The sequence below is a fragment of the Oryx dammah genome, unplaced genomic scaffold (genome assembly GCF_014754425.2).
Source record: "Oryx dammah isolate SB20612 unplaced genomic scaffold, SCBI_Odam_1.1 HiC_scaffold_14, whole genome shotgun sequence".
Taxonomy (NCBI): Eukaryota; Metazoa; Chordata; class Mammalia; order Artiodactyla; family Bovidae; genus Oryx; species Oryx dammah.
The window spans coordinates 21,935,985-21,957,993 of record NW_024070198.1 but is presented as its reverse complement, the minus strand read 5'-3'; the positions used below and the strand labels follow the sequence as shown (position 1 = coordinate 21,957,993).

The 22,009-nt window shown below is 39.6% G+C and overlaps 1 protein-coding gene across 3 annotated transcripts in view; it reads left to right on the top strand.

Annotated features, from left to right (window-relative positions):
* The first annotated feature begins 266 nt into the window (after positions 1-266).
* Positions 267-22,009, top strand: part of ARMH3 (armadillo like helical domain containing 3) — a 176,740-nt gene continuing 154,997 nt past the window's right edge. The window contains exons 1-9 of one of the 3 annotated variants that reach the window (XM_040254240.1): positions 297-395; positions 12,998-13,062; positions 13,526-13,638; positions 14,787-14,843; positions 14,952-15,098; positions 16,988-17,095; positions 20,279-20,371; positions 21,122-21,196; positions 21,286-21,372. In XM_040254240.1, the coding sequence (XP_040110174.1) occupies positions 13,537-13,638; positions 14,787-14,843; positions 14,952-15,098; positions 16,988-17,095; positions 20,279-20,371; positions 21,122-21,196; positions 21,286-21,372 (669 nt within the window). In that variant the 5' untranslated portion in view covers positions 297-395; positions 12,998-13,062; positions 13,526-13,536. Of the gene's footprint in view, positions 396-12,997; positions 13,135-13,525; positions 13,639-14,786; positions 14,844-14,951; positions 15,099-16,987; positions 17,096-20,278; positions 20,372-21,121; positions 21,197-21,285; positions 21,373-22,009 lie in introns of all 3 variants that reach the window. The other 2 variants (XM_040254241.1, XM_040254239.1) reach the window with 2 other exon arrangements.

Below are 22,009 nucleotides of genomic sequence, written 5' to 3'. Positions count from 1 at the left end.
CGACTGAGCGATTGAACTGAACTGAAACATCATCTTCCTCCCCAAATTTGCCGATTTCAGAATTTGCCATATTTAAAGAAACTGCTAATTCAACTTGTATCCAGTAGACTCCTGATACAGGTTCCTTTCGCTAATTTCTTTCTCGCGGTGCATTTCGGGAAACGTAGTCTGTGATGCTTGCTGGGAATCGTGGTCCGAGCCAGCCTCAGGCAGCGGACGCAGGCGAACCTCTTAGCAGCAGGCTTTAGGACCCAGGGGGACACGGCGGGCTGGGGGGAAGGGTCGGGGAAGGTCGGGAGCGCGTCCGTGAGCCCGGAGCGGCGGCGGTGTCGGTGGCGTCGGGAGCGAGCGGACCCGGGAGCGGCGCGGGTGGTGGAGGAGGAGCCAAGGGCTCGGTAAGCGTTGCCGGCCAGGGCAGGTTTCCGAACCTGGCCAACCTCTGCGGGTCTTGCCATACTAGGCCTTGGCCCTGAGGCGGCCCTGGGGGCGGGGCCAGCGCTCGCCGGGGGGACGACGCGGGGAGAGGGAGGGAGGCAGGGCAGCTGCTGAGGCGGGCGGAGGCTGCGTGCGGCGGGGAGGGTGGGCCCGGAACGGCGGAGCGGAGCGAGAAGCCGAGCGCTCCTCCAGCAGCCGGTCCCTCTAACTCTCCAGTGCCGCTTCGGGTCCCTGGTGGGCTCTCCTGGCAGCCGAGGTGCTGACCCCTGACCCCGGCACGAGGCTGACCCGGACTCCTCAGGCTATCTTGAGAGCTTTTCTCCCAGGTTGTTCTCACCGGAGTGGCGTTCAACCCATCCTAGCCCTGAGGTGAGGGCGCGGAGTAAGACCCCGGAGAAGGGCTAGAGGAAGCCCTTGTGTGCCGGAGTTCAGGTGTCCCGGAAGGGCTCCATCCTGTCCTTCTTTACAGCCTCTGACCGTCGAGCTTCAGCGCACCCCTCACAGAAAGCTCCCATGTTTTCTCTCGCTAATTAGGTGTGAACCTGGGAAACGAACCTGTTCCCAGTAAGGTGTAGGGAAGAAACAGGAAATAAAAGCTGGTTCCTTAGGGAAGGAGAACTATGGGAGGCTGAGAAGTGCTGCCTCTCGACGTGGAGAAGTAGAGGCTTGGGCAGGGCCCAGTAAGTGTGGATCATCTGACCCACCCCAATTCCTCCTCTCCAGGAAAAGTTTTGCGTGTAGTGAGAGCTGTTTCTTTGCTATTCTGTACTCTCACTGACTTTGTAAAGGAGGGCAAATAGGGTTTGTGTCTGCAGTTAATTTAGCTCAAGTTAATTGGAATTATTTTCGGTGTGCCTTCCGTTGGTCCTGTATGTACAATACCTCCTGTGTGAGGGCTTTTCCAGATACAGGATCAGCCTAGAAGAAAGGATGATTCTTCTTGTTAGGATTGTGAACGAGTTCTCTCATTCTTTCCTTAGCGAACAGGGGAGACTTTAAGGTATTTTCATAGGATGTTTAGGCATATATACTCGTTAGACATTTGAATAGTAATAATAAAACCTCTTGAAAACTCAAAGCAGTGTTAGGAAAGTTAGACTTTCATATAGAGTCAAGTTCAGAAATCCATAGAATTTGGGGAAACTAACCAAATACCAAATTGATCCAGGATATATGAAGGTGAACTCTATTCAACACACATTCATGGAGCACTTATGTAACTGGCTCTGGGGTTAGATATATGAGTATCAGGCCTCTTGCCTTCGGAGATGGCCCATATTGTCTGAGGAGTGTGTTTCTCAAGATAAATCCACTTCTTACTTTTTAAAAAAAGATGACTATCTTTCTTCAAGAACATCAGAGAGACATATTCACATGAAAGTTGTAGTGCTGCGTGTTACATATCCATTTAAAGGAATTTATTTGGTGTGAAGGAAATATTACCATTGCCTGGAGAGTCAGGGCAATCTGCCGGGAGGAAGTATTTGAGTTTCGTGTTGGAAAATGAGTAGAACTTGTGCAGGTAAGGAGAGGCATTCCAGCATGAGCAAAGACATGGTGACAGGAAAGAAAATAACATGATTTTAAGTGTCAGAAATTTGTCTGAAACGGGATGTGTGGTAGGGAAATTGCCTGGAGGTGAGACTGCAAAGAGAGCCTGGAGCCTTTGGAACTTTTTAATGTTAGGGAGTGACAGAAGTGCAGATTAAAGTAATGGAGAAATGAGGCAGTGAGACTAATTAGAGTTGTTGCAATTGACTGAGAGTCTCAATCACGTGTGGCAGTGGGAATGAAGAGGAGGGGGAACGGATTTTAGAAGTATTTCTGAGATAGCTGCAGTAGGACTTAGTGGCTGTTTTAGGGAGAGACAGTGGGCTAAGCTTTCTAATTTGAGAAATTGGGTAAATGGGAATTTCATTGACCAGGATATGGATTAGAAAAAGTAGAGCAGATTTTTTAAAGGGTTGGGTGACTTTGGGAAAGGTATAGTGGAGATAGTCTGGTATGTTGAGATCAAGTTGATTGTGGAATATACCCAAGGACATGTTAGTAGGCAGCTGGAAATAAGGAGGCCTGGTGAGCTTGATATTTTGGCAGTAGCTTGGAAGAAGGACATACATGAAAAAACTCCTGGGAAAATAATGTATTTCTTCATAAGGAATTATTTGAATAGGCACTTCTTTCACTTAATAGTAAGCATCTCAAGGCAGGGACCATACCTCTAATTTTGTGTCCTTTTCTGCTTAGACCATGCTCATGTTGTTATAAGGTCCTGGTAAGTGTTAGTTGTTGAGCTAACAGGAAATCAATTTACTTTGCTAGGTTGCTGTTACCTTTTGTGCTTTCCTTTAAGAAGATTATGGGAGTCTGTCTTATAATTTTCATTTTATGCTTAGGTGGTATTCATGAGGCTTGTATTGTTCAACAGGAAAGGAGATGAAGAAGGTGTGAGTGACGATGTACTGCTTGAGGAAGTTCAGGGCTTGAGCGGGAGATAGACAGTATTAATTTACAAGAGCTCCTGCTCTTGAGAAGAGGATCTTACAATGAATTCTCATTCTGGGAGCTGTCAGAAAAAGGTGATTTTCAATCACAGTTTCCTGAAGTCCTGTCAGTTTGAAGTTGGTTCCTCCTTCTAAAGGTACAAGTGCATTCCTTCTTATGTAAAATCATTTGAAAGGGAACCTGAGATAGTTGTTTGTTTAAACCTCTTCATCTCTATTATTAATTTGTGAAAATAGGAAGATTTAGCAGATTCTGATGGGACCAGATTGAATTCTCTTCTGTGGAGCTAGTTCACTTCTAGTAGGTACAGACTACGACCGATAACCCAGAGTAGAGATTGGGGAAATCGTGGTTTCGCCACTTGCTGCTTAGTCTTGGGCAAGTCCCTGAGTTAATTCCACTTTCAAGTGTAGGCTAGACACCCACTCTGAAGTAAACACTGTACAGAGCATAGGAACACACACAAGATAACGGATGCTGCCCCATAGTGGCTCATGTGCTTATTACTGAATCAGGCTGGTTCTGTCCTAGCGTCTAGAAAATAGGGGTGATGATTGTCAGATGTAACGTGGAAATGTGATATGAATATCATTTTGGAGTTTCCACAGAATTTTAACTGAATCTAGATTTTTGAATGTTCTACTAGTAAGCACTTGTTTGTTTTTTGTTTTTTGCACTAGCACAATATTCTCATAGAGCTACCAGAAAGATTTAGTGGCTTTACTACTTATTACTTGGGCAAAGTAAAGTCCTCACTGTAAAATTATGGTATTAGTACCTACTTCATGTCTTGTTGTAAGGATTAATACAGTATATTTAAATCATTTAGAACAGTGCCAAGTATATAGTGAGTACTCAGTAGTAGTATTTATTATTATATACCACCTTGAGTGGGAGGCTGTGCTCTGAAAGATATGGAGGAATGAATGATGGATTCCATCCCCAGTAATTAAAATAAAACAAATGATAGAACAAAAAGGTTGTGGCCTGTCGGGGAGCTCTCTATGAAGAGAATTTAGGGGGACTTCCCTGGAGATCCAGTGGTTAAGACTTTGCGCTCCCATTTCACGGTGGAAGGGTTGGATCCCTGGTTGGGGAACTAAGATCCCACATGCTGTGCGGTGTGGCAAAAAAAAAAAAAAAGACCACGTGAAGGGGATTTAGAGAGGCAGCTTCAAGAATGCAGGTCTCACTCTATTTTCATTTTGGGGGTATAAAAGACTTAGAGTGACTAGTAGTAAAAATCCATTAAAACAGAAAGGAGTTACATGCTGGTTTCAGACCCAGTCTAGGGGTAGAATTAGGGGAACCCGTGTCCCATGCTACTGAGAGAAGGTATGACAGGGAGTCATGTGGAACATGAGTATGTGAATCCAATTAGTGAGCTAAATCTTTGGGGCCTTCAGAAAGGAAGAGGTGATATAGGAGCTAGTTTGAGAAATTAAGGGTTGGGATTTGAAGGTAAAAACGCCTTGCATTATAGTTTTAGTGTTTACCTTGGGAGTGTGGGATGCCTTGCAGAAGGACATAGGGAGCAGAAACTTTTGCCTAAAAATTAAAAACACAAACCCTCACATCTAGAGGAACTAGGGAAATTTTTTAGGAGAGTCAGAAGACTGTTTCTGACTTGGTAAACCTAGTGTGTATTGGGTGAATGGCTCATGATCAGAGTGGAGTGGTGTTATCTGACATAGCCACAATTTCTGGGCAGACAGGATTTTCATCTCCTTCAGGAGGCACTGTGGACTACTATAGTCAGTGTGTTCCATAGTGATCTTTCACAGATGTGCAAACAGAGGCTAAGATCCTGAGAAAAGGGGATGGTGTTGGTGAGTAATATGGGGAGAATGAAGTGGAAGTAGGTGAGGATTGCTCCAGTGCCTTTCCTGGAGATGGCAGAAGTTTTATTCATCCTCTCAAAAATCTGTCCAGATGCTACTTTCTTTTGAAGGCTTGTTTTCAGGCTTAGATGAGTACTTCTCACACTTTAGTGACCATCAGAGTTATTTGGGGCAGGGTCTTTTAACCTCGACATTATTGATTTATTGGCCCAGATAATTCTGTGTGGTAACTGTCCTGTACACTTTAGGGTGTTTAGCATCATCCCTGGCCTCTACCCAGTAGATGCCAGTGGTACCTCCCCTCCCAGTTGTGATAACCCAAAATACCTCCAGGCATCAACAGATGTCCCTTGGGAGCCAGAATTACCCCAATTCAGAACCACTGACTAGGGTCATTATTAGAATGTAGACCTCTAATCCTTATCTTGAAAAGTCTGTTTCAGTAGTGGGGAGAGGGATTTAGAAGTCTACATTTCCAGGAGGCATGCCAGGAGATTCTGAAACATGTGATCACAGCTCTGCAGGGGTAAAGCATCTTCATCTTTCTGTCTTGTTTTATAGTATCTTCCATTCATAATCAAGTTTTGGTGGAGAATTACCCTCAGAGCACTGACTTAGCTCAGTTAAGTTGTGTTAGTCGCTCAGTTGTGTCCAACTCTTTGCAACCCCATGGACTGTAGCCTGCCAGGCTCCTCTGTCCATGGGATTCTCCAGGCAAGAATAGTGGAATGGGTTGCCATTCCTTTCTCCAGATCTTCCCACCCCAGGGATCGAACCTGGGTCTCCTGCATTGTAGGCAGATTCTTTACCATCAGAGCCACCAGGGAAGCCCTAAGTCAATTAAAATACAGTATCAATTAGATCCTGTAGTGGATATCAATGTATTTCAGCCTTTTCATTTATTATACTGAATACATCTATCAACTTGAGTAGACACTCAGGGTCTTCAATTTTTCCTTCTAAGTTTTCTACTATTTCATTGATTTGTCTATCTCTTTTTCACTTCACCATTATCCATATTTATATACATATGCATGCAGCAGATAGTTCTCTTTTACTTCTTAGGATGGCACAACTACCTACAGGCAAATAAGTGATGAAACTCAAGATATCTGGATACTCTACAGTTTGTTCATTAGGTGAGCAAGCCTGTACTCTTCCTCCTCACTCACCTGGAACCTCTTCAGTTTCTCTGCAGAGGCAGCTTTGTTTGTGTAGGTTACTCTACTTCTGTTCATCTCTGCTTAGTATAGTATAGGGGTTAAGGGCTGAACTCAAACATCAGGCTCTCTGGGTTTGAGTCTCTACTTTCACTTATCCTGGCAAGTTTTTTTTATTTTTGTTTTTTAACCACTTCATTCTTTAGTTTCCTTATTGTCAAGTTTCCTGGATCATAGGTTGTGAGGATAAAACAATGTGTATAAAGTGCTTAGGACAGTACTTGGTCTATAATAAGTGCCAAATAAGTGTCAACTCTTCAGTGGTTATTTTAGATCAGTGTCCTGTGTGTGCAAGTTGGAGTCCCTACTAGGCTTTGTTCTAATGTTCTGCATGGGTAGTATTAAATTTTCATATATATACACACACACACATATATGTATGGAGAAGGCAATGGCACCCCACTACAGTATTCTTGCCTGGAGAATCCCATGGATGGAGAAGCCTGGTAGGCTGCAGTCCATGGGGTCGCTGAGGGTCGGACACGACTGAGTGACTTCACTTTGACTTTTCACTTTTGTGCATTGGAGAAGGAAATGGCAACCCACTCCAGTGTTCTTGCCTGGAGAATCCCAGGGACGGGGGAGCCTGGTGGGCTGCCGTCTATGGGGTCTCACAGAGTCAGACATGACTGAAGTGACTTAGCAGCAGCAGCAGCACACACATATATGTATATATATGTGAACACATACATAGTTTTGGATTGAGACACAGTATACATAATGTGAAGTGTATGACTTGATAATTCTTTTACACATGTACATATTTATATGGCTTCCACTCAGGTCAAGATAGAGCACATTTCTGGTACCTCAGAAGGCTTCCTTATACTCCATCCCATTCATCTCCCTGCCCAGGGTAACAACGATTCTAATCTCTGTCCCCACAGACTAATTTTACCTTTTTGAGTTTCTTATAAATGAAATCATTAGTTTGTACTTGTTTCTTTCAGACATTTTTTATTCAGTATCTGTTAGTTTATCAACATTATTTCAATAGTTCTTTAAAATTTCTGTATAGTATTCTACTGTATATATTACAATATATATAATATAATTTTCCCATTCTACTGCTAATGGACATTTGAATTCTCTTCATATATTTTAAAAAACTCACACTCAGAAAGCTTTACAAAAACCTTTCAAAAAAGGAATATTTATACTCTGGGCACTCTGGCATTTCTTTCTTTATTGGCCGTGATGTGTGGCATCAGGTTCTTAGTTCCCCAACCAGGGATTGAACCTGGGCCCCCTGCAGTGGGGAGTGCGCAACACTAACCGCTGGACTGCCAAGGAATTCCCTGGCATTTCTGTTTCTTTAACATGCCAAGTGTGTTCAAGTCTTGGGGCCTTTCAGTTTGCTGTTGCCTCTATCTGGAACACTTTTCTCAAGATTTCCACATGGCTGTTTTCTTCCTGTTAGTCTGATCTTAGTCCTCCTATCACTTTTCTTAGAGTCCTTCTTTAATTTGCTATCTGTAGTCCCCCTAGACAATCTGTCTTCAAGATACTTATCATTGTCTCAAGTTGTTTGCTGCCTTTCTTCCTCTACTAGAATGAAAGCTCTGAAAGCAGGGATCTTGTTTGTCTTGTTCACTGCTGCACCTGAAAGGTGATCAGTATTAGTATTGTTGAATGAATGAATGCACGCCTGATCTGTGCATATTTTTTTCTTCCTGGATGGTAGGCACATTTATTTTTATTATTTTTCCTTATTTCCCTTTGTTCTTTTCTTTTACTTTTTGTTTTCTTCCACACTGGTTGGAATGTTTTGAGATGTATTTCTGAGCATCTACCTACACTAGTGTTTTGGAGCCTCATCAAGCAGTGAAGTGAGGGTGATACTTGCTACCAGTCCATCACAAGTATGAACCTAAAACTCCAGACCATTACCCTAAAAGCCTGTAGAGAGCCGTTCCATACCCTCTTCCTATTTTGTTGAGATATGATTTTCAGCTCAGACGGTAAAGAATCTGCTTACAGTGCGGGAAGCCTGTGTTCAATTCCCGGGTTGGGAAGATCCCCTGGCGAAGGGAATGGCAACCCACTCCAGTATTCTTGCCTTGAGGATCCCATGGACAGAGGAGCCTGGCAGGCTACAGTGAAAGGGGTCCTACACAGTCGGACACGACTGAGTGACTAACACACACACACACACACACACAGACAATTTATATTTAACATTGTATAACTTTAAGGTATACAATGTGATGATTTGATATACATATATATTATAAAATCATTACCAATGATAAAGTTAGTTAACACATCCATTACCTCACATGGTCACTGTTTTTCTTTTTTTGTGTGTGTGTGGTGAGAACATTTAAGATTTAATGTAGCAACTTTTAGATATATAATACAGTATTGTTAACTGTAGTCACCAGGTTTTATGTTAGATTCCCACAACTTACTTGTCTTATAATTAGAAGTTTGTACCCTTTGACCAGCATCTCTCCATTTGCCCCATTCCCCATCCCTTGTGCAACCACCAGTCTAATCTACTCAATTTCTATTTGTTTTGCTTTTTTAGATTCCACATGCAACAAACAATATTTGTCTTTATCTGACATTTTATTTAGCATACTGCCCTCAAGATTCATCTGTGTTGTTGCAAATGGCAAGATTTCCTTCTTTTTTATGGCTGAATGATATTCCACTGTATGTATATACCACCTTTTCTTTATCCATTTGTCCAGTAATGGACATTTAGGTTATTTCCATGTTTTTTTTAATTGTGAATAATGCTGCAGTGAACATGAGAGTGGATCTCTTCAAGATAGTGACTTTATTTTCTTCAGATATATATGGAAGTGGGAGTGCTGGGTCATATGGTAGTTTTATTTTTAGTATTTGAGGAACATCCATACTGTTTTCTGTAGTGGCTGTACCAATTTTCATCCCCACCAGCAGTGCACAAGGGTTCCCTTTTCTGCACATTCTTGCCATGGCTTCTTGCCATGGCTTTTGCTGTTTGTTGTTTAGTCACTAAGTCATGTCCAACTCTTTGCAACCACATGGACTGCAGCATGCCAGTCTTCCCTGTCTTTCACTGTCTCCCAGAGTTTGCTCAAATTCATGTCCATTGAGTCAGTGATGCTGGGCTTCCCAGGTGGTGCTAGTGGTGAAGAACCCACCTGCCAATGCAGGTAGACTTAAGAGATGCAGGTTCTATCCCTGGGTCTAGAAGATCTCCTAGATAAGGGCATGGGAACCCACTCCAGTATTCTTGCCTGGAGAATTCCATGGATAGAGGAGCCTGGCATGCTGTAGTCCATAGGGTTGTGCAGAGTCGAACATGACTGAAGTGACTGAGCATGCAGGCACATGCGAGTCGGTGATGCTATCTAAGCATCTCTTCTGCCACCCTCTTCTTCTTCCTTCAGTCTTTTCTAGCATCAGGGTCTTTTCCAGTGAGTTGGCTCTTTGCATCAGGTAGCCAAAATAGTGGATGGAGCTTCACCTTCAGCATTAGTCCTTCCAGTGAATATTCAGAGTTGATTAAGATTGACTGGTTTGATCTCCTTGTAGTTCAAGAGACTTTTCAAGAGTCTTCTCTAGCACCACAATTCGAAGGCATCAATTCTTTGGCTCTCAGCCTTCTTGCGGTCCAACACATATTGGCAAGTTGAAGCCAGGAAGAGAAAGGAAACTTATAGAATGAATGTATAATAGTTGGGACCAGGACCAAAGACTTTTTAAGATATTTTTCCCAGTTTTCTTGAGAAACAATTGACATACATCACTGTGTAAGTTTAAGGTGTACAGCATGATGGTTTGATTTATGTATATTGTGAAATGATTACCTCAATAGATATAGTTTTTTAATCTTCATCATCTCATATAGATACAATATCAAGACTTTAATAGATTAACTGATCACTCTGGAAATCAGAGTGAATTTCTATTAAGTTAATTTTCTGATACTAGAGTTGGCATATATTGTGCTTAAGAAGACAATAAAATAAATGAGTAACTTGTTAAGTGTAACTAACATTCCTTGCCTGTGATACACTGGAAGTATTTGACTTTAGGTTTTAAAATCTTGATATTTAATTATTTTATGCTGTAGGGATGTGAAGTGACATGCATTTAAGAAGTCTGTAGCTGGATTGCTTTAAGATATAGTTCTTATTGTATGACTTGGGTCTTTCAGAGAGAAGTTGTACGCAGGTCATGGGACCAGCAGTTCCTGAGGTTTAGGAATGAAAGACTTCATTGATTTACCATTGAGTTTGGGGGATTTGAAGCCATTCCTAAGTTTGGTGGTAGGTGAAATTAGCGTTGAAAAGTTGCCTGATTATTTTTTATTACTTTGTCTACTATATCTTGTTTCTCAGAAACTGGTTCATGCCTAAGATGACATTTCTGTGGGATTGCTGTGGCTTTGCTGTATTTGCTTCTTCATTAGAAGGATTTAAAAGCCCAGACCAACAGAGGTCATAGTGTAGTCATAGAATGCTTCTTTCTCTTCCTTGTAGTCCACAGCATTTTCTTTGTACTTTAACTCTGTTTCTCACGATTTGCCTTGTGCTATGGGTTCTGGTGGCTCAGATGGTAAAGAATCTGCCTGCAATATGAGACCCGGGTTGGGTCCCTGGGTCAGGAAGTTCCCCTGGAGAAGAGCATGGCAACCCACTCTGGTATTCGTGTCTGAAAATTCCATGGGCAGAGGAGCCTGGTGGGCCACAATCCATGGGTCACAAAGAGTCGGATGGGACTGAGTGACTTAACACTTCATGGGTTGTTCTGTGCCTGTCTCTGCTAATAGATTTGAGCTCCTAGAGGATCCAGTTTGGAGTTTCCTTTTTGTAACTCCTTAGTGCCTCAGTTGGAGAAGGCAATGGCACCCCATTCCAGTACTCTTGCCTGGAAAATCCCATGGATGGAGGAGCCTGGTGGGCTGCAGTCCGTGGGGTCTCGAAGAGTCGGACACAACTGAGCGACTTCACTTTCACTTTTCACTTTCATGCATTGGAGAAGGAAATGGCAACCCACTCCAGTGTTCTTGCCTCGAGAATCCCAGGGACAGGGGAGCCTGATGGGCTGCCATCTATGGGGTCGCACAGAGTTGGACACGACTGAAGCAATTTAGCAGCAGCAGCAGTGCCTCAGTTAGAGCTTTACAGTATTTAGGTGTTCCTTTTGTGCTGGTGGTATTTCAGGGATGCTGAGAGAATCATTAGATAATATGTCTAGTCCAATCCTCTAGCTTTACTTCTAAGGAAACTGAGAAGCACAATGATTTACTCAGTGTCATCTAGTTGGTTGGGAGAGCTGTGTTCTAGTCTCAGTTCTGCTGGTTATTCGTTCTGTTATGTCTGGCTGCTGCTCAGCTGCTACTGGTTCTCTCTACAATAGGGGAGGATTGTGAAAGAGGAAAGAAACACTGGGAGGATATAAACAGATTACACTTATATTACTGATGTACTGCAATTTACTGTTCTACCAGTCAGATATTTTACTTTCAAATTTGGGAGCACAGGCTTCATTTTCTGAGATCCCAGAAAGACTTTTTTTAAGAGTTCTACACTTCTTCTAGTTTGCATTCTAGATACCCTTCTTTGTTGTGCTCACTGGGTGGAGGTACTGGCAAAAGGAGGGGACTTTTATGTTGTCAGTTTCTAGTCACACTTCAGACAGCTTGGGTGGTAAATTCCAGGTGCCTGTGATGATGACAGAGAATAATGAGTTGAGGCCCTTCGTTGAATTTCCCCCTGCTCCAGATGGAAGGAGAGTGATGAAAAGAATTTAATCTCTTAGGAAATTTGGTACTTTCGGTTGAAATTGTTTTTCCTTCCTTTCCTATTCCCTTTTGCTTATTAGAAAGTATTGATTCTGAAATAGAGAAAGAGAGTTTATTAGACATTGATTAGCTGTAACCCAATTATAAATCCTCAGAAGGAGGTGTTTGTAAACATGTGCTTTTCACATCCAGGCACTTTGGTTCCCACTATTCTGTTAATCAACTGGTTGAAGCTGAGCACATGAAAGATCTATATCCACTAAGCTTAGAATTGCATTGCTTTTGATTTATTTTAATAGGATCCTCTTGATTTCCAATTTATTTTCTCCCGATAAGGACATCTTCCTCTTGACAACCTATTTAAAAGACACAGGAATATTTTGAATGGAGCCTCTATTTCATGCTTTGAGGCAAAGCGATGATCAATATAGTGTAAATTGCCTGAAAGAATCTTCTCTTTTTTTGTTGTTATGTTTTTCCCTCAGTTTTCTCTGGATCATAAAGGAATAAGAGGTCTTAGTGAGGCTTTGATAGAGATAGGTCTAATTAAAATTTTAGGTTAGACATAGGATTTCTCAGTGACAAGCATATACTGAGCATTTACTGCGAACCAAGTGCTTATGAAAAAGATACAAGAAACAGTCCCTGTTCTAAGAATGCATAACATCTAGTGAGGAAATTTTCTGTGCTTTTAGAGCTCAAAAATGCATCTCCTTTGGGGCTATATGTATTAGAGAAAGATGATATCTGAGACAGAGTCTTTTATGCTGTTGGATTCATCTCTTCCTTAAAGTTTTGATTTTGATTTGAAGCATAGTGTATATTTTCCAAATGTCATTGAGCAGGATTAATTTTCTGCTGCTTTGGATTTGTCTGAAAGTGTAATCAGTCTTCTCACTACCATCCATACTAGCCATTGGATAAAATTGTTTCATAACTAAAGCCTAATATGTAAGGGAAAGAGACGAATTTTGTCAACAGAAGAAAAAATTTGGAAAGTAAGAGAATGTGTGTAAATCCATGTGGAGACCTGTGGCATTTCAAGTTCTCACTTGGAAAAAATTGAGGAGTCCTTGAAGGAACGTGGGAAAATTTGGGCATGATTTGTGGAACTGCTTTTATAGAGAATTAAAAATACAGTGAAGTTATATATATATATAATTAAATTTGAAGGGAGTTATATTTGGTTATTTTGAAATTAATTTAATTTTTGGTCTTTTAACTACTGTTTTCTGCCTTGGGTTTCTTTGCAGAGGAATTTCTGAAGACAGTCAAGTCCAGTGTGATTTATGTGACAGTGAAGGCCAAGTACTTTGCAGTGATGAGGACCTACTTACTTTGGGGAAATCAATGGAGCACATCAGTCTGCAGCACACTTCCTGCCTTAATGGTCCTAAGCTCGATCAATACTTGAAATTTAACTTCACCATTAGTCTGTGGGCAGTGTGTGCTTTGCAGCCTTTCCTCCATCAACCTCAAATATATGACCAGACCTATTACAGATGGAGCTAGTTACACTTTCCTGCTTGGTTTTGGATCTTCTTTAAGTCTTGTCCACTGGCATGTTTTAAGGATGTAAAATGTGTTTTGCTGTAGACCAAGTTATGATTTAAACCTTGAAATTACCTGGTCAGAGGAGGGGATGTTGGACAAATGCACAAAATCTATAGCATGGTTATTTATCATTTCTTCTTCCTAAAAAATTTCCCATCAAGAGGTATTTCAATAGATTCTTCAACATCTTAGCATTTCTAGCACTAACTGTGGCTTTCTTTTCACAGATTCTCTCACCATGGCACAGGTAGAGAAACGAGGGGGTTTGCTCCGGAAATCTTCAGCCTCCAAAAAACCGTTGAAGGAAAAAGTGGTGCTGATGTATGATGAGATCTTCATGGTAAGGCCTGGAGCTCTGACATTTTTTACAGCTTGACTCCTTAGTTTCTTGTTCCAAAATGAGAATTAACCTCACCTCTGCCTGCTACTTTCTAGTTCTTCAGAGGGAAAAAGAGAACAAGGATGAGAGTAAGCTCTCTCATAGTAGAAATTATGATCATGTGTTAATTAGCGTAGATTGTTATTATGTTGTTCTTATAGATTGTTGCCTCTAGCTGGGTAAAACAATTGAAAGAGGATGGCTCTTTCTGAATATATTTAAGAGTTGTCTTCCTTATGATTTGACTTAAGGACCTTTCTATCCTAGATGTCCTTTGAAGTTCCCTTTGGCCCTAGAATTCTATGGTCCAGATATTTGAAAAAGATGCACTGTTACATTCTGTTTCAAGTTGTTAGATATTGGAGATTTCTTTGGGTCTTCAGAACTGTGTATTGACCGTGGTCTAGGCCTGTGTTTTAAAATATGGGGTTCAGGTTTGGGAATGCATGTACACCCGTGGTGGATTCATGCCAATGTATGGCAAAACCAATACAGAATTGTAAAGTAAAATAAAAAATAAATAAATTAAAAAAAATAAAAATAAAAAAATAAAATAAAATATAACCTATCATGGAAGTTTAGACACTGCTGCTACAGCTCTGAAATCTTGGTCATAAGTAGTACATGTAAACGTGTAAAACATGTTATTCTTGTAAAAGGAGTTGCATATCTTGTGTAATTCTGTGGACTCTCTTTCCTAAAAGGAGAACAGTGATAATATTTACCCTACCTGGCTCACTGGGCTGTTGTATTTCATGTATGTGAGTGGGCTTGAAAACTGAGCACCCATAAAAGTACAATGGGGATGTATCAGAATATGACTAACTGGTTCTTCACTTCTCGTTAAGAACAGGAAGATTTGAGGGAGATTCTTTGAGTTATTTAACTTCTGGTGCAGGGAATATGTATCCATGTACAATGTCTTCCATTTGGGGAACCCCCCAAAAATTGTTCCCCATTACAGCTGTTTGGAATGACCAAGCATTTTCAGAGTTAATTGTGAGAGGTAAGATTGACCCTATGAAAGACATGTAGTGACTCTTTCAAATGTGTTCTTAATGCTTTGGTGTTAGCTGGGTATACTGAATCTACTTATCTTCTGGTTTCAGACAGAGGACCCTAGTAAATGCAGTCCTCGGTTTTGGGAGGAGCTCTTCCTCATGAAGGTAAGATTTGGTGGCATCTGTGGATTTTCCTGGTAACTGAGATTGCGTCACATATGTTCTAGGCGCTACACTAAAAATGTACTCAGGCCCTTGTTGTTTCCGTGTTAGGTGAATTTAGAGTACCTGGAAGGCAAGTTGGAATCTCTTGATGGTGAGGAGTTAATGAAAATCAAGGACAATATTAATTGCTTATTTCAACACTGCATCCAGGCTCTGGGAGAGGAACATCCAATTCGAGTGGTTAATGCATTGCAGGTACATGGCTGGGAGACTGGGGAAGTCTTGTTTAAACTGTAATACATCTATTGGAACTTGAGGAACCTAAAATTACCCTTAGGCTTGAGGCTTTTTTCCCCTTTATTTCTTTAAGTAACCAAACATCTGTGCTTTGTTTGATTTAGCTATATTTCTGGTTAAACAAATGGACACCTATAGTAGTAATCTTGTCCATTTGTATAATTTGATTTAATGCAAAGGTGGATTGTTTGACAGAATTTTTATTATTACTTGAAGGAAAGTAAAAGATAGAGAAGAAACTCCAGAAAGGATGCTTAGTCTACAGCAAAAGTCATAAGACTTTCTTAATTAAATAAATAGTGTTTTCGTATATAAACAGTATTTTCTCACGAGATCAAGAGTTCTTATTCTGAGGTTTCAGAAGGTCCTTGACTCCTTGTAGTTTTATGTAATATTTTATGTGTATATGTACATTTTTTTGGAGAGAGGGCTTTCATCAGATTCTCAAAAGGGTCGGTAACTCTAAAAACATTAAGAATCATTGTTCTTAATGCTAAGTGGCATTATCATGCGGAAGATTCATGAATAATTATTTCTTGAATTACTGTTACGCCTAACATTGAGCTGGTGGAATACATTATAGTCTTCTTGAGGGTAAAGATGGTTTTATTCAATACTTTGTTCCTGGTGTGTAGATCAGTGCTTGGCAGGTAGCGTTCTAGAAGTAAATTTTTTTGAAAGAATGAGGGGCAAAATTTCTAAAGTTTATAGTTTAGTAGCTCCAGTGTAGCCTAGATTGAGCTGAGTACCTAGGGTAGTGATTGACAAGCTTAAAATATGAAGAAGTCATGACAGTGTAAAGAATTTTATTGGAACTTTTGATAGATCAGGTTTAAGTTTCTACTTACAAGTTGGGCAGATCAGTTTGTGAGCTCCAGTTTTCTCATTTGTAGAATGTAGAAATTACCTTTTGAGCTGATGCCCCAGAAAGAAGGACGATGTTTATCCTGTATCTTAACTTTTGGACAGTAAATTCTACATTTGGAGCATCACAGTTGGCAGGACCTCTTCATTGCAAATTGAAATGAAAGTTGGAAATTGTACTTCCTGTAATTACAGTGACTTGCTGTGCGGGCATGAATTGTAAACTTTTTGGTTCAGTGGAAATATATTGACATTAGTCATTTGGTGAACCATGGAATTATAGTACATTGTTGTAATAATTGATATTTATTGAGCTTTAACAAAGTTAAGTTCCAGGCTATTCCAGGAATTTTAACAAAGTTCCAAGGACTATTCTAAGTGCCTTACAGTATTAATTCACATAGTCTTCACATCATCCTTATGAGATTAATGCTATTATTATCCCATTGTATAGATGAGAAAAATGAGGCACTGAAAAGTTAACTGATTTGTCCAGGCTCACACAGTTAGTAAGTAGTGGATGGGGATTGTAATAAATTTTTAAGATTTAAATTGATAGTTGTTATCATACAGGGTCTTGTATAGTTATTAAAAATAATTACTAAAGATGATAAGCTATTATGTAAATTCTAAAATTAATTTTAAATAAGGGAAGGCTCTATCAACCCTATGATTCAAGCTCAAAAATGGTTTCTTAGTTTTGAAAATCACCTTCCAATCTTTGTCTGCAATGTTACTTTTTAAAAGAGGATGGCCAGAAAAGAATAAAAAAGATGACAGTTTTAGATGCTGTTCATCTTTTAATTTCTAGATTTTGCACATATTAAGACCCCGACTGCATTCTGGAGCTCAGAGCATAGAGCAGTTGATTGTCAGCTATATGAGGAGAAAGTTCTGAGGTTGTAGTGTGAGGCTACTGATCCAATGCCCCTCGCATTTTGAGACTTTCTTTCTAGAAAGAATTCTTTCTCTCATCTCTGCAGACCTTGTGTGCACTCATTCGAGGAGTCCATCAAAAGAATAAGTCTACCTCTGGGTTTGACATTATCAACATGCTGATGGGCTTTGACAAGGCGGAGCTGTGCATGAAGGTGAGGCATAAGCTGCAGATGTGCCTGTGGGTGTCTGCTTCTGACAGCTGTTGAGGAATACCATCTGCAGACAGTTAGATGTTCTAGACAATTAACTCAGATAGACATAGATGATTGAATTGGCCTTGAATTTGGATATTTTTACAGATTTGGTTTATCTTTTAATAAAGGAAAATTTGAAATTCAGATTTGTATTGAGGCATCCTTTCCCTGTAGGATAAAGACTGAGCAGCTTGTGATTTACATCATGATCATACATTCTTAAAAGCATGTAAGAATTTAAATAGAAGGTAACAGATTAATACACAAGGATACTTGAGTTCTAAAATTTTAAGTTTTCTTATTTAACACAGTGACTTTATCAGAATTTTCATTTCTACTGTTTGATGCTTTTTGAGAAATAGCATTATCAGTATGTAATTCACATATCATACAGTTCACCCTTTTATGGTGTATAACCAGTAGTTTTTAGTATATTCATGGAGTTGCATAACCATCACCACTGTTAATTCAGAACATTTTCATCACCCGAAAAAGAAAGCATGTGCCCATTATCAGTCATTCCCTAGTTTTTCTTCTCTCCAGCCTCTGGCAACCATTAATATGTTTTATATCTCGATAGGTTCACCTCTACTGTACATTTCATATAAATGGAATCATATCATATGTAGTCTTTTGTGTCTGGCTTCTTTCACTCAGCATAATGTTTTCAAGGTTCATCCATGTTGTAGCATGTACTTCATTCCCTTTTTTGGCTGCTTAGTATTCTACTGTATGAATGTATCATATTATGTTACTTATCCATTCATCAGTTGATAGACATTTGAGATATTTCAGCATTTTGGCTGCTATGAATAATGCTGCTATGAAGTGCATGTAAATGTGGACATATGTTTTTAATCCTCTTAGATATATACCTAGGAGTAGAATTGCTGGATCATATGGTAATTCTATGCTTAACATTTTGAGGAGATTCCAAACTGTTTACCTAAGTGGCTATACCATTTTACATTTTCCCCAGCAGTATGTATGTGTGTTTGTGTGTGTGTGTGAAATATCTATTCAGATTCTTTGTGCCTATTTGTAGGTTGAATTATTTGTCTTTTTATTGTTGAGTTGTAAGAGCTCTTTACATATTTTGGGTACAAATCCCTTATCAGATATCTAATTTGTAATACTGTCACTATCTTGAATGAATGTTGTTCACTTGAACTTTGAAGAACTCGTATTCTCTCATTCACTAAATTTAAAATAAAGAAATCTCTATGCCAAAGAATGGTCTTCCCTAGTGGCTCAGATGGTAAAGAATCCACCTGAAGCCTGGAAGACCTGGGTTTGATCCCTGGAGGATCAAACCTGGGAAAATCCCCTGGAGGAGGGCTTGGGAACCCACTCCAGTGTTTTTGCCTGGAGAATCCCCATGGATGGAGGAGCCTGGTGGACTACAGTCCCTGGGGTCACAAAGAGTCAGACACGTCTGAGCGACTAAGCACAGCACAGCACATGCAAAAGAATCCTTATAGTGAATAGGTTATTTTAAAAGAGTTATGAATATGCAATTAGTGCACAAAGATTTAGTACCTGGAGTAATTTTTTTTTTTTGGCCATACTGCATGGCATATGGGATCTTAGTGCCTTGTCTAGGGATTGAACCTTTTTGTCTCCTGCATTGGAAGTATGGAGTCTTAACCACTGGACTGCCAGGAAATTCCCTGCCTTCATTCTTTTGACAAACATTTATTAGGCTCTTGTGTGCCAGGCACTGGGGATACAGAGGCAAATTCGACATGGCAACCATCCTCAGAAAACTGTTAGATTAGTCTTCATTTTTCTCCCTTCCTCCAGATCTAACATCTTTAAATCTGTCATCCACACTGACACCAGAGTGATGTATCTTAACACTCAAATCTTGGTTAAAACCCTTTATTAGTTTCCTATCACTGAAAGGGTAAAGACCAAACTTCTCATTAGCCTTATTTAACTTTTGTGATCTTCTATTTATTTCTCAAATTGTATCTCTCATCACTGTGCCTCACCCTTCCATAATAACAAACTGCTTGTATTCCAGCTGCACACCCAGGACCGTTTTCATTCCTTGTGTGTCTTTGATCATGCTGATGTCTGTCTAGAATTCCTTTCCTCCTGAAGTTTTAATTAATTCCTACTAATTTTTCAAAGTACAACCTGTCCCTTAAGAGTCCTGGAATAGGTAACATCACAGCTAATTCCTTTCCTCCATATGTATATCTGTCATAGTAATCATTAAGTTAAAACTGTTTACTTATTTTTCTGTCCTATTAGACTAAAAATGCCTTGAGAGCAAAGGTCATTGTCTTATTTTTAAATTTTCTTTGAAAACACAAAATTTGGCACATAGAATCTACATATTTGTTGAATTGAAGTGGCTTATTTTGAATATTCACTCAACCTTCCAGCATGCTAAATCTGTATTCTCCATTAATTTTCCTATGTAAAAAATTTCTTTTTTTCTTCTATCTGTTGTAGTATCTAAGGGTTTTATCTTTTGACTATATTTTGTATGACAGCTGGTTGTTAGTACAAGTGATAAGCTCTAATCACTTTGTTAGTAGACTTGACCAGGATGAATATGCGCCAACTTTGTTGGATAGTGCACGTGGCCAGTGAATAGCTAGTAGTGATATTATCTCTTTGTTATTTGTTCAGTGTGCCTGCATCAAGTGATATGCTTTCTTTATCAAATAATGAAACATGCTTAGTTATTTAACTATTTTTATTAACCTTTAACTTAACTATTTGTTTAGTTTTTAAAATTTATTTAATAGAATTTCATTTTATTTAGGTTATATTTATTGTTTTTAATTTGTAAATATATTATTTAATCATTATTAATCTTTGAAAAATCTACTTCATTCTTATCTAAAGGTTTATATGAGGATGATAGGCTGCAAACATTCATTTGGTAGAATAGTGAATTCTTTATTATTATGTACAGTTGTACTAAAGCATTTTCCTCAAAATAGCTAGACTTAGAAGTCTTCCTTTTCTTCATCTAATCATGCAAGGCCTAGGCCTCAGGCAATGATATGGTTGCTTCATTTAACGTTACTCACTTTACCCTGTGTAACATAACCCAGAGTATGGCAAAGACACAGTGGAAATGTTATTTGTTATAGCTTAATACTTAATGGGTCTCTTTCTCAGAATCTCATGGAGAGTTTGGATTCATTGCTTTGTGCAGAAGGTTCTGAAAGTCTGAAGAGCTTATGTCTGAAACTTCTCCTCTGCTTAGTGACAGTAAGTGACCCATCCATATGTTTCTTTGTCAAGGGTATGAATCGACAGCAGGGACAAATTTGAACTCTTGAGCCCAAAGTTAGAAAGGAAAAGAGAAAAATCGTTACTGGGCCTTTACATCACTCGGCTGTGTTTGTGTAGAAGGAAGTTAGTTGTATGGACTTCTGCTTTCTAAAAGTTGCTTGTTGGAGAAACTGATGACATTTTTAACCTGTACCAGTCCTGGAGAAGTACTCTCTTCTGTATTGTCAGATTTTGCCCTTCTCATCAGGTCTCATTTGGAAATAATTTTTGTGATTCTGAATATTTTTATTTGTTCTGACCTTGATTTTATACCTGGAAGCTGTACTGTACCTTCTAGTGGGAAGCTGGACTGTACCTTCTAGGATGTTATTCATTAATTTCAAGTGGTTTCCTTTCCCTTCAATCTCTTGAAGACTTGTGGATCATAAAATACTTCTGTGCATTTGGGGAATGAAACCCGAGAAACTTAGGCAAATGCTTGTGTGAGGGTATAAGAGAAACAATGAGAAGGTCAAAAATTTAGGAAGTTTTAATTTGCTAATTTGTTACGCTTCTAGTGTCTTGTCTCTTTAGGCGCTGGTGGCTTTGGGGATGCTTATGAAAGATCTACTAAATATTTAGTAGAATGTTTTAACATTTCTGTTTGTCTTAGATACTAGGTGAGCAGATATACTTGAGATATCAGTGTCTTAGTATAGACTTTAAATAGCCTTTTATTGTATTCAGGTGACAGATAACATCAGCCAGAACACTATCTTGGAATATGTAATGATAAACAGCATATTTGAAGCAATTTTACAGGTAGGTCAGTTCCCTTGTTCTGTTACCTTTTTCTTTTTTGGATAAATTGCCTCACCAAGCACTCTCACTGTTGGTGGTTCTGGTTACAGATACTCTCCCACCCGCCAAGTCGTAGGGAACATGGGTATGATGCTGTCGTCCTCTTGGCTTTGCTAGTGAACTATAGAAAATACGAGGTGAGTCTCTTAATGGACAGCTGCTTCTATAATCTTCCTAAATGTGACCACTCCTAGTAATTTTGTTTAATGTAGAAGACATTTTCTTGGCAAATGGTATATAGATTAATTTTGATAAATTAAATTCTGAAAGTCCTATGTCAGACTCCTGAGGTAGAGGTTATAGCTGTTTAAAGGAATCCTGTGGTGTAACTTCCAATAAAGTGAGTAAATCTTTCTTAATGTAGTGATTCCCAAACCCAGCTTATCAGAATTACCAGGAATTTTTTTAAAAAAGATGTTTTGGGGTCATACTTTTTATTTATTTATTTGTCTAGCCATACTGTATGGCACACAGGCTGTTAGTTCCCTGACCAGGGATCAAACCCATGCCCCCACCCAGTGGAAGTGCAGAGTCTTAACCACTGGTCAGCCAGGGGAGTTCTGGGGCTTTACTCTTTGCATACCAAATCAGAATCTCTTAGGGGATGGGACCTGGGTATCTTTTTTTGAAGATCTCCTATTGAATGTGATGCTCAGGGGATTGCGAACCATTGACCTAATGCATCTATTTTGAAACATTCAACTTATATATTAGTTTTCCATAATGCACTCATGCCACTTGTATAAATATCACTGTTGGTTTGGGGACTGTTTG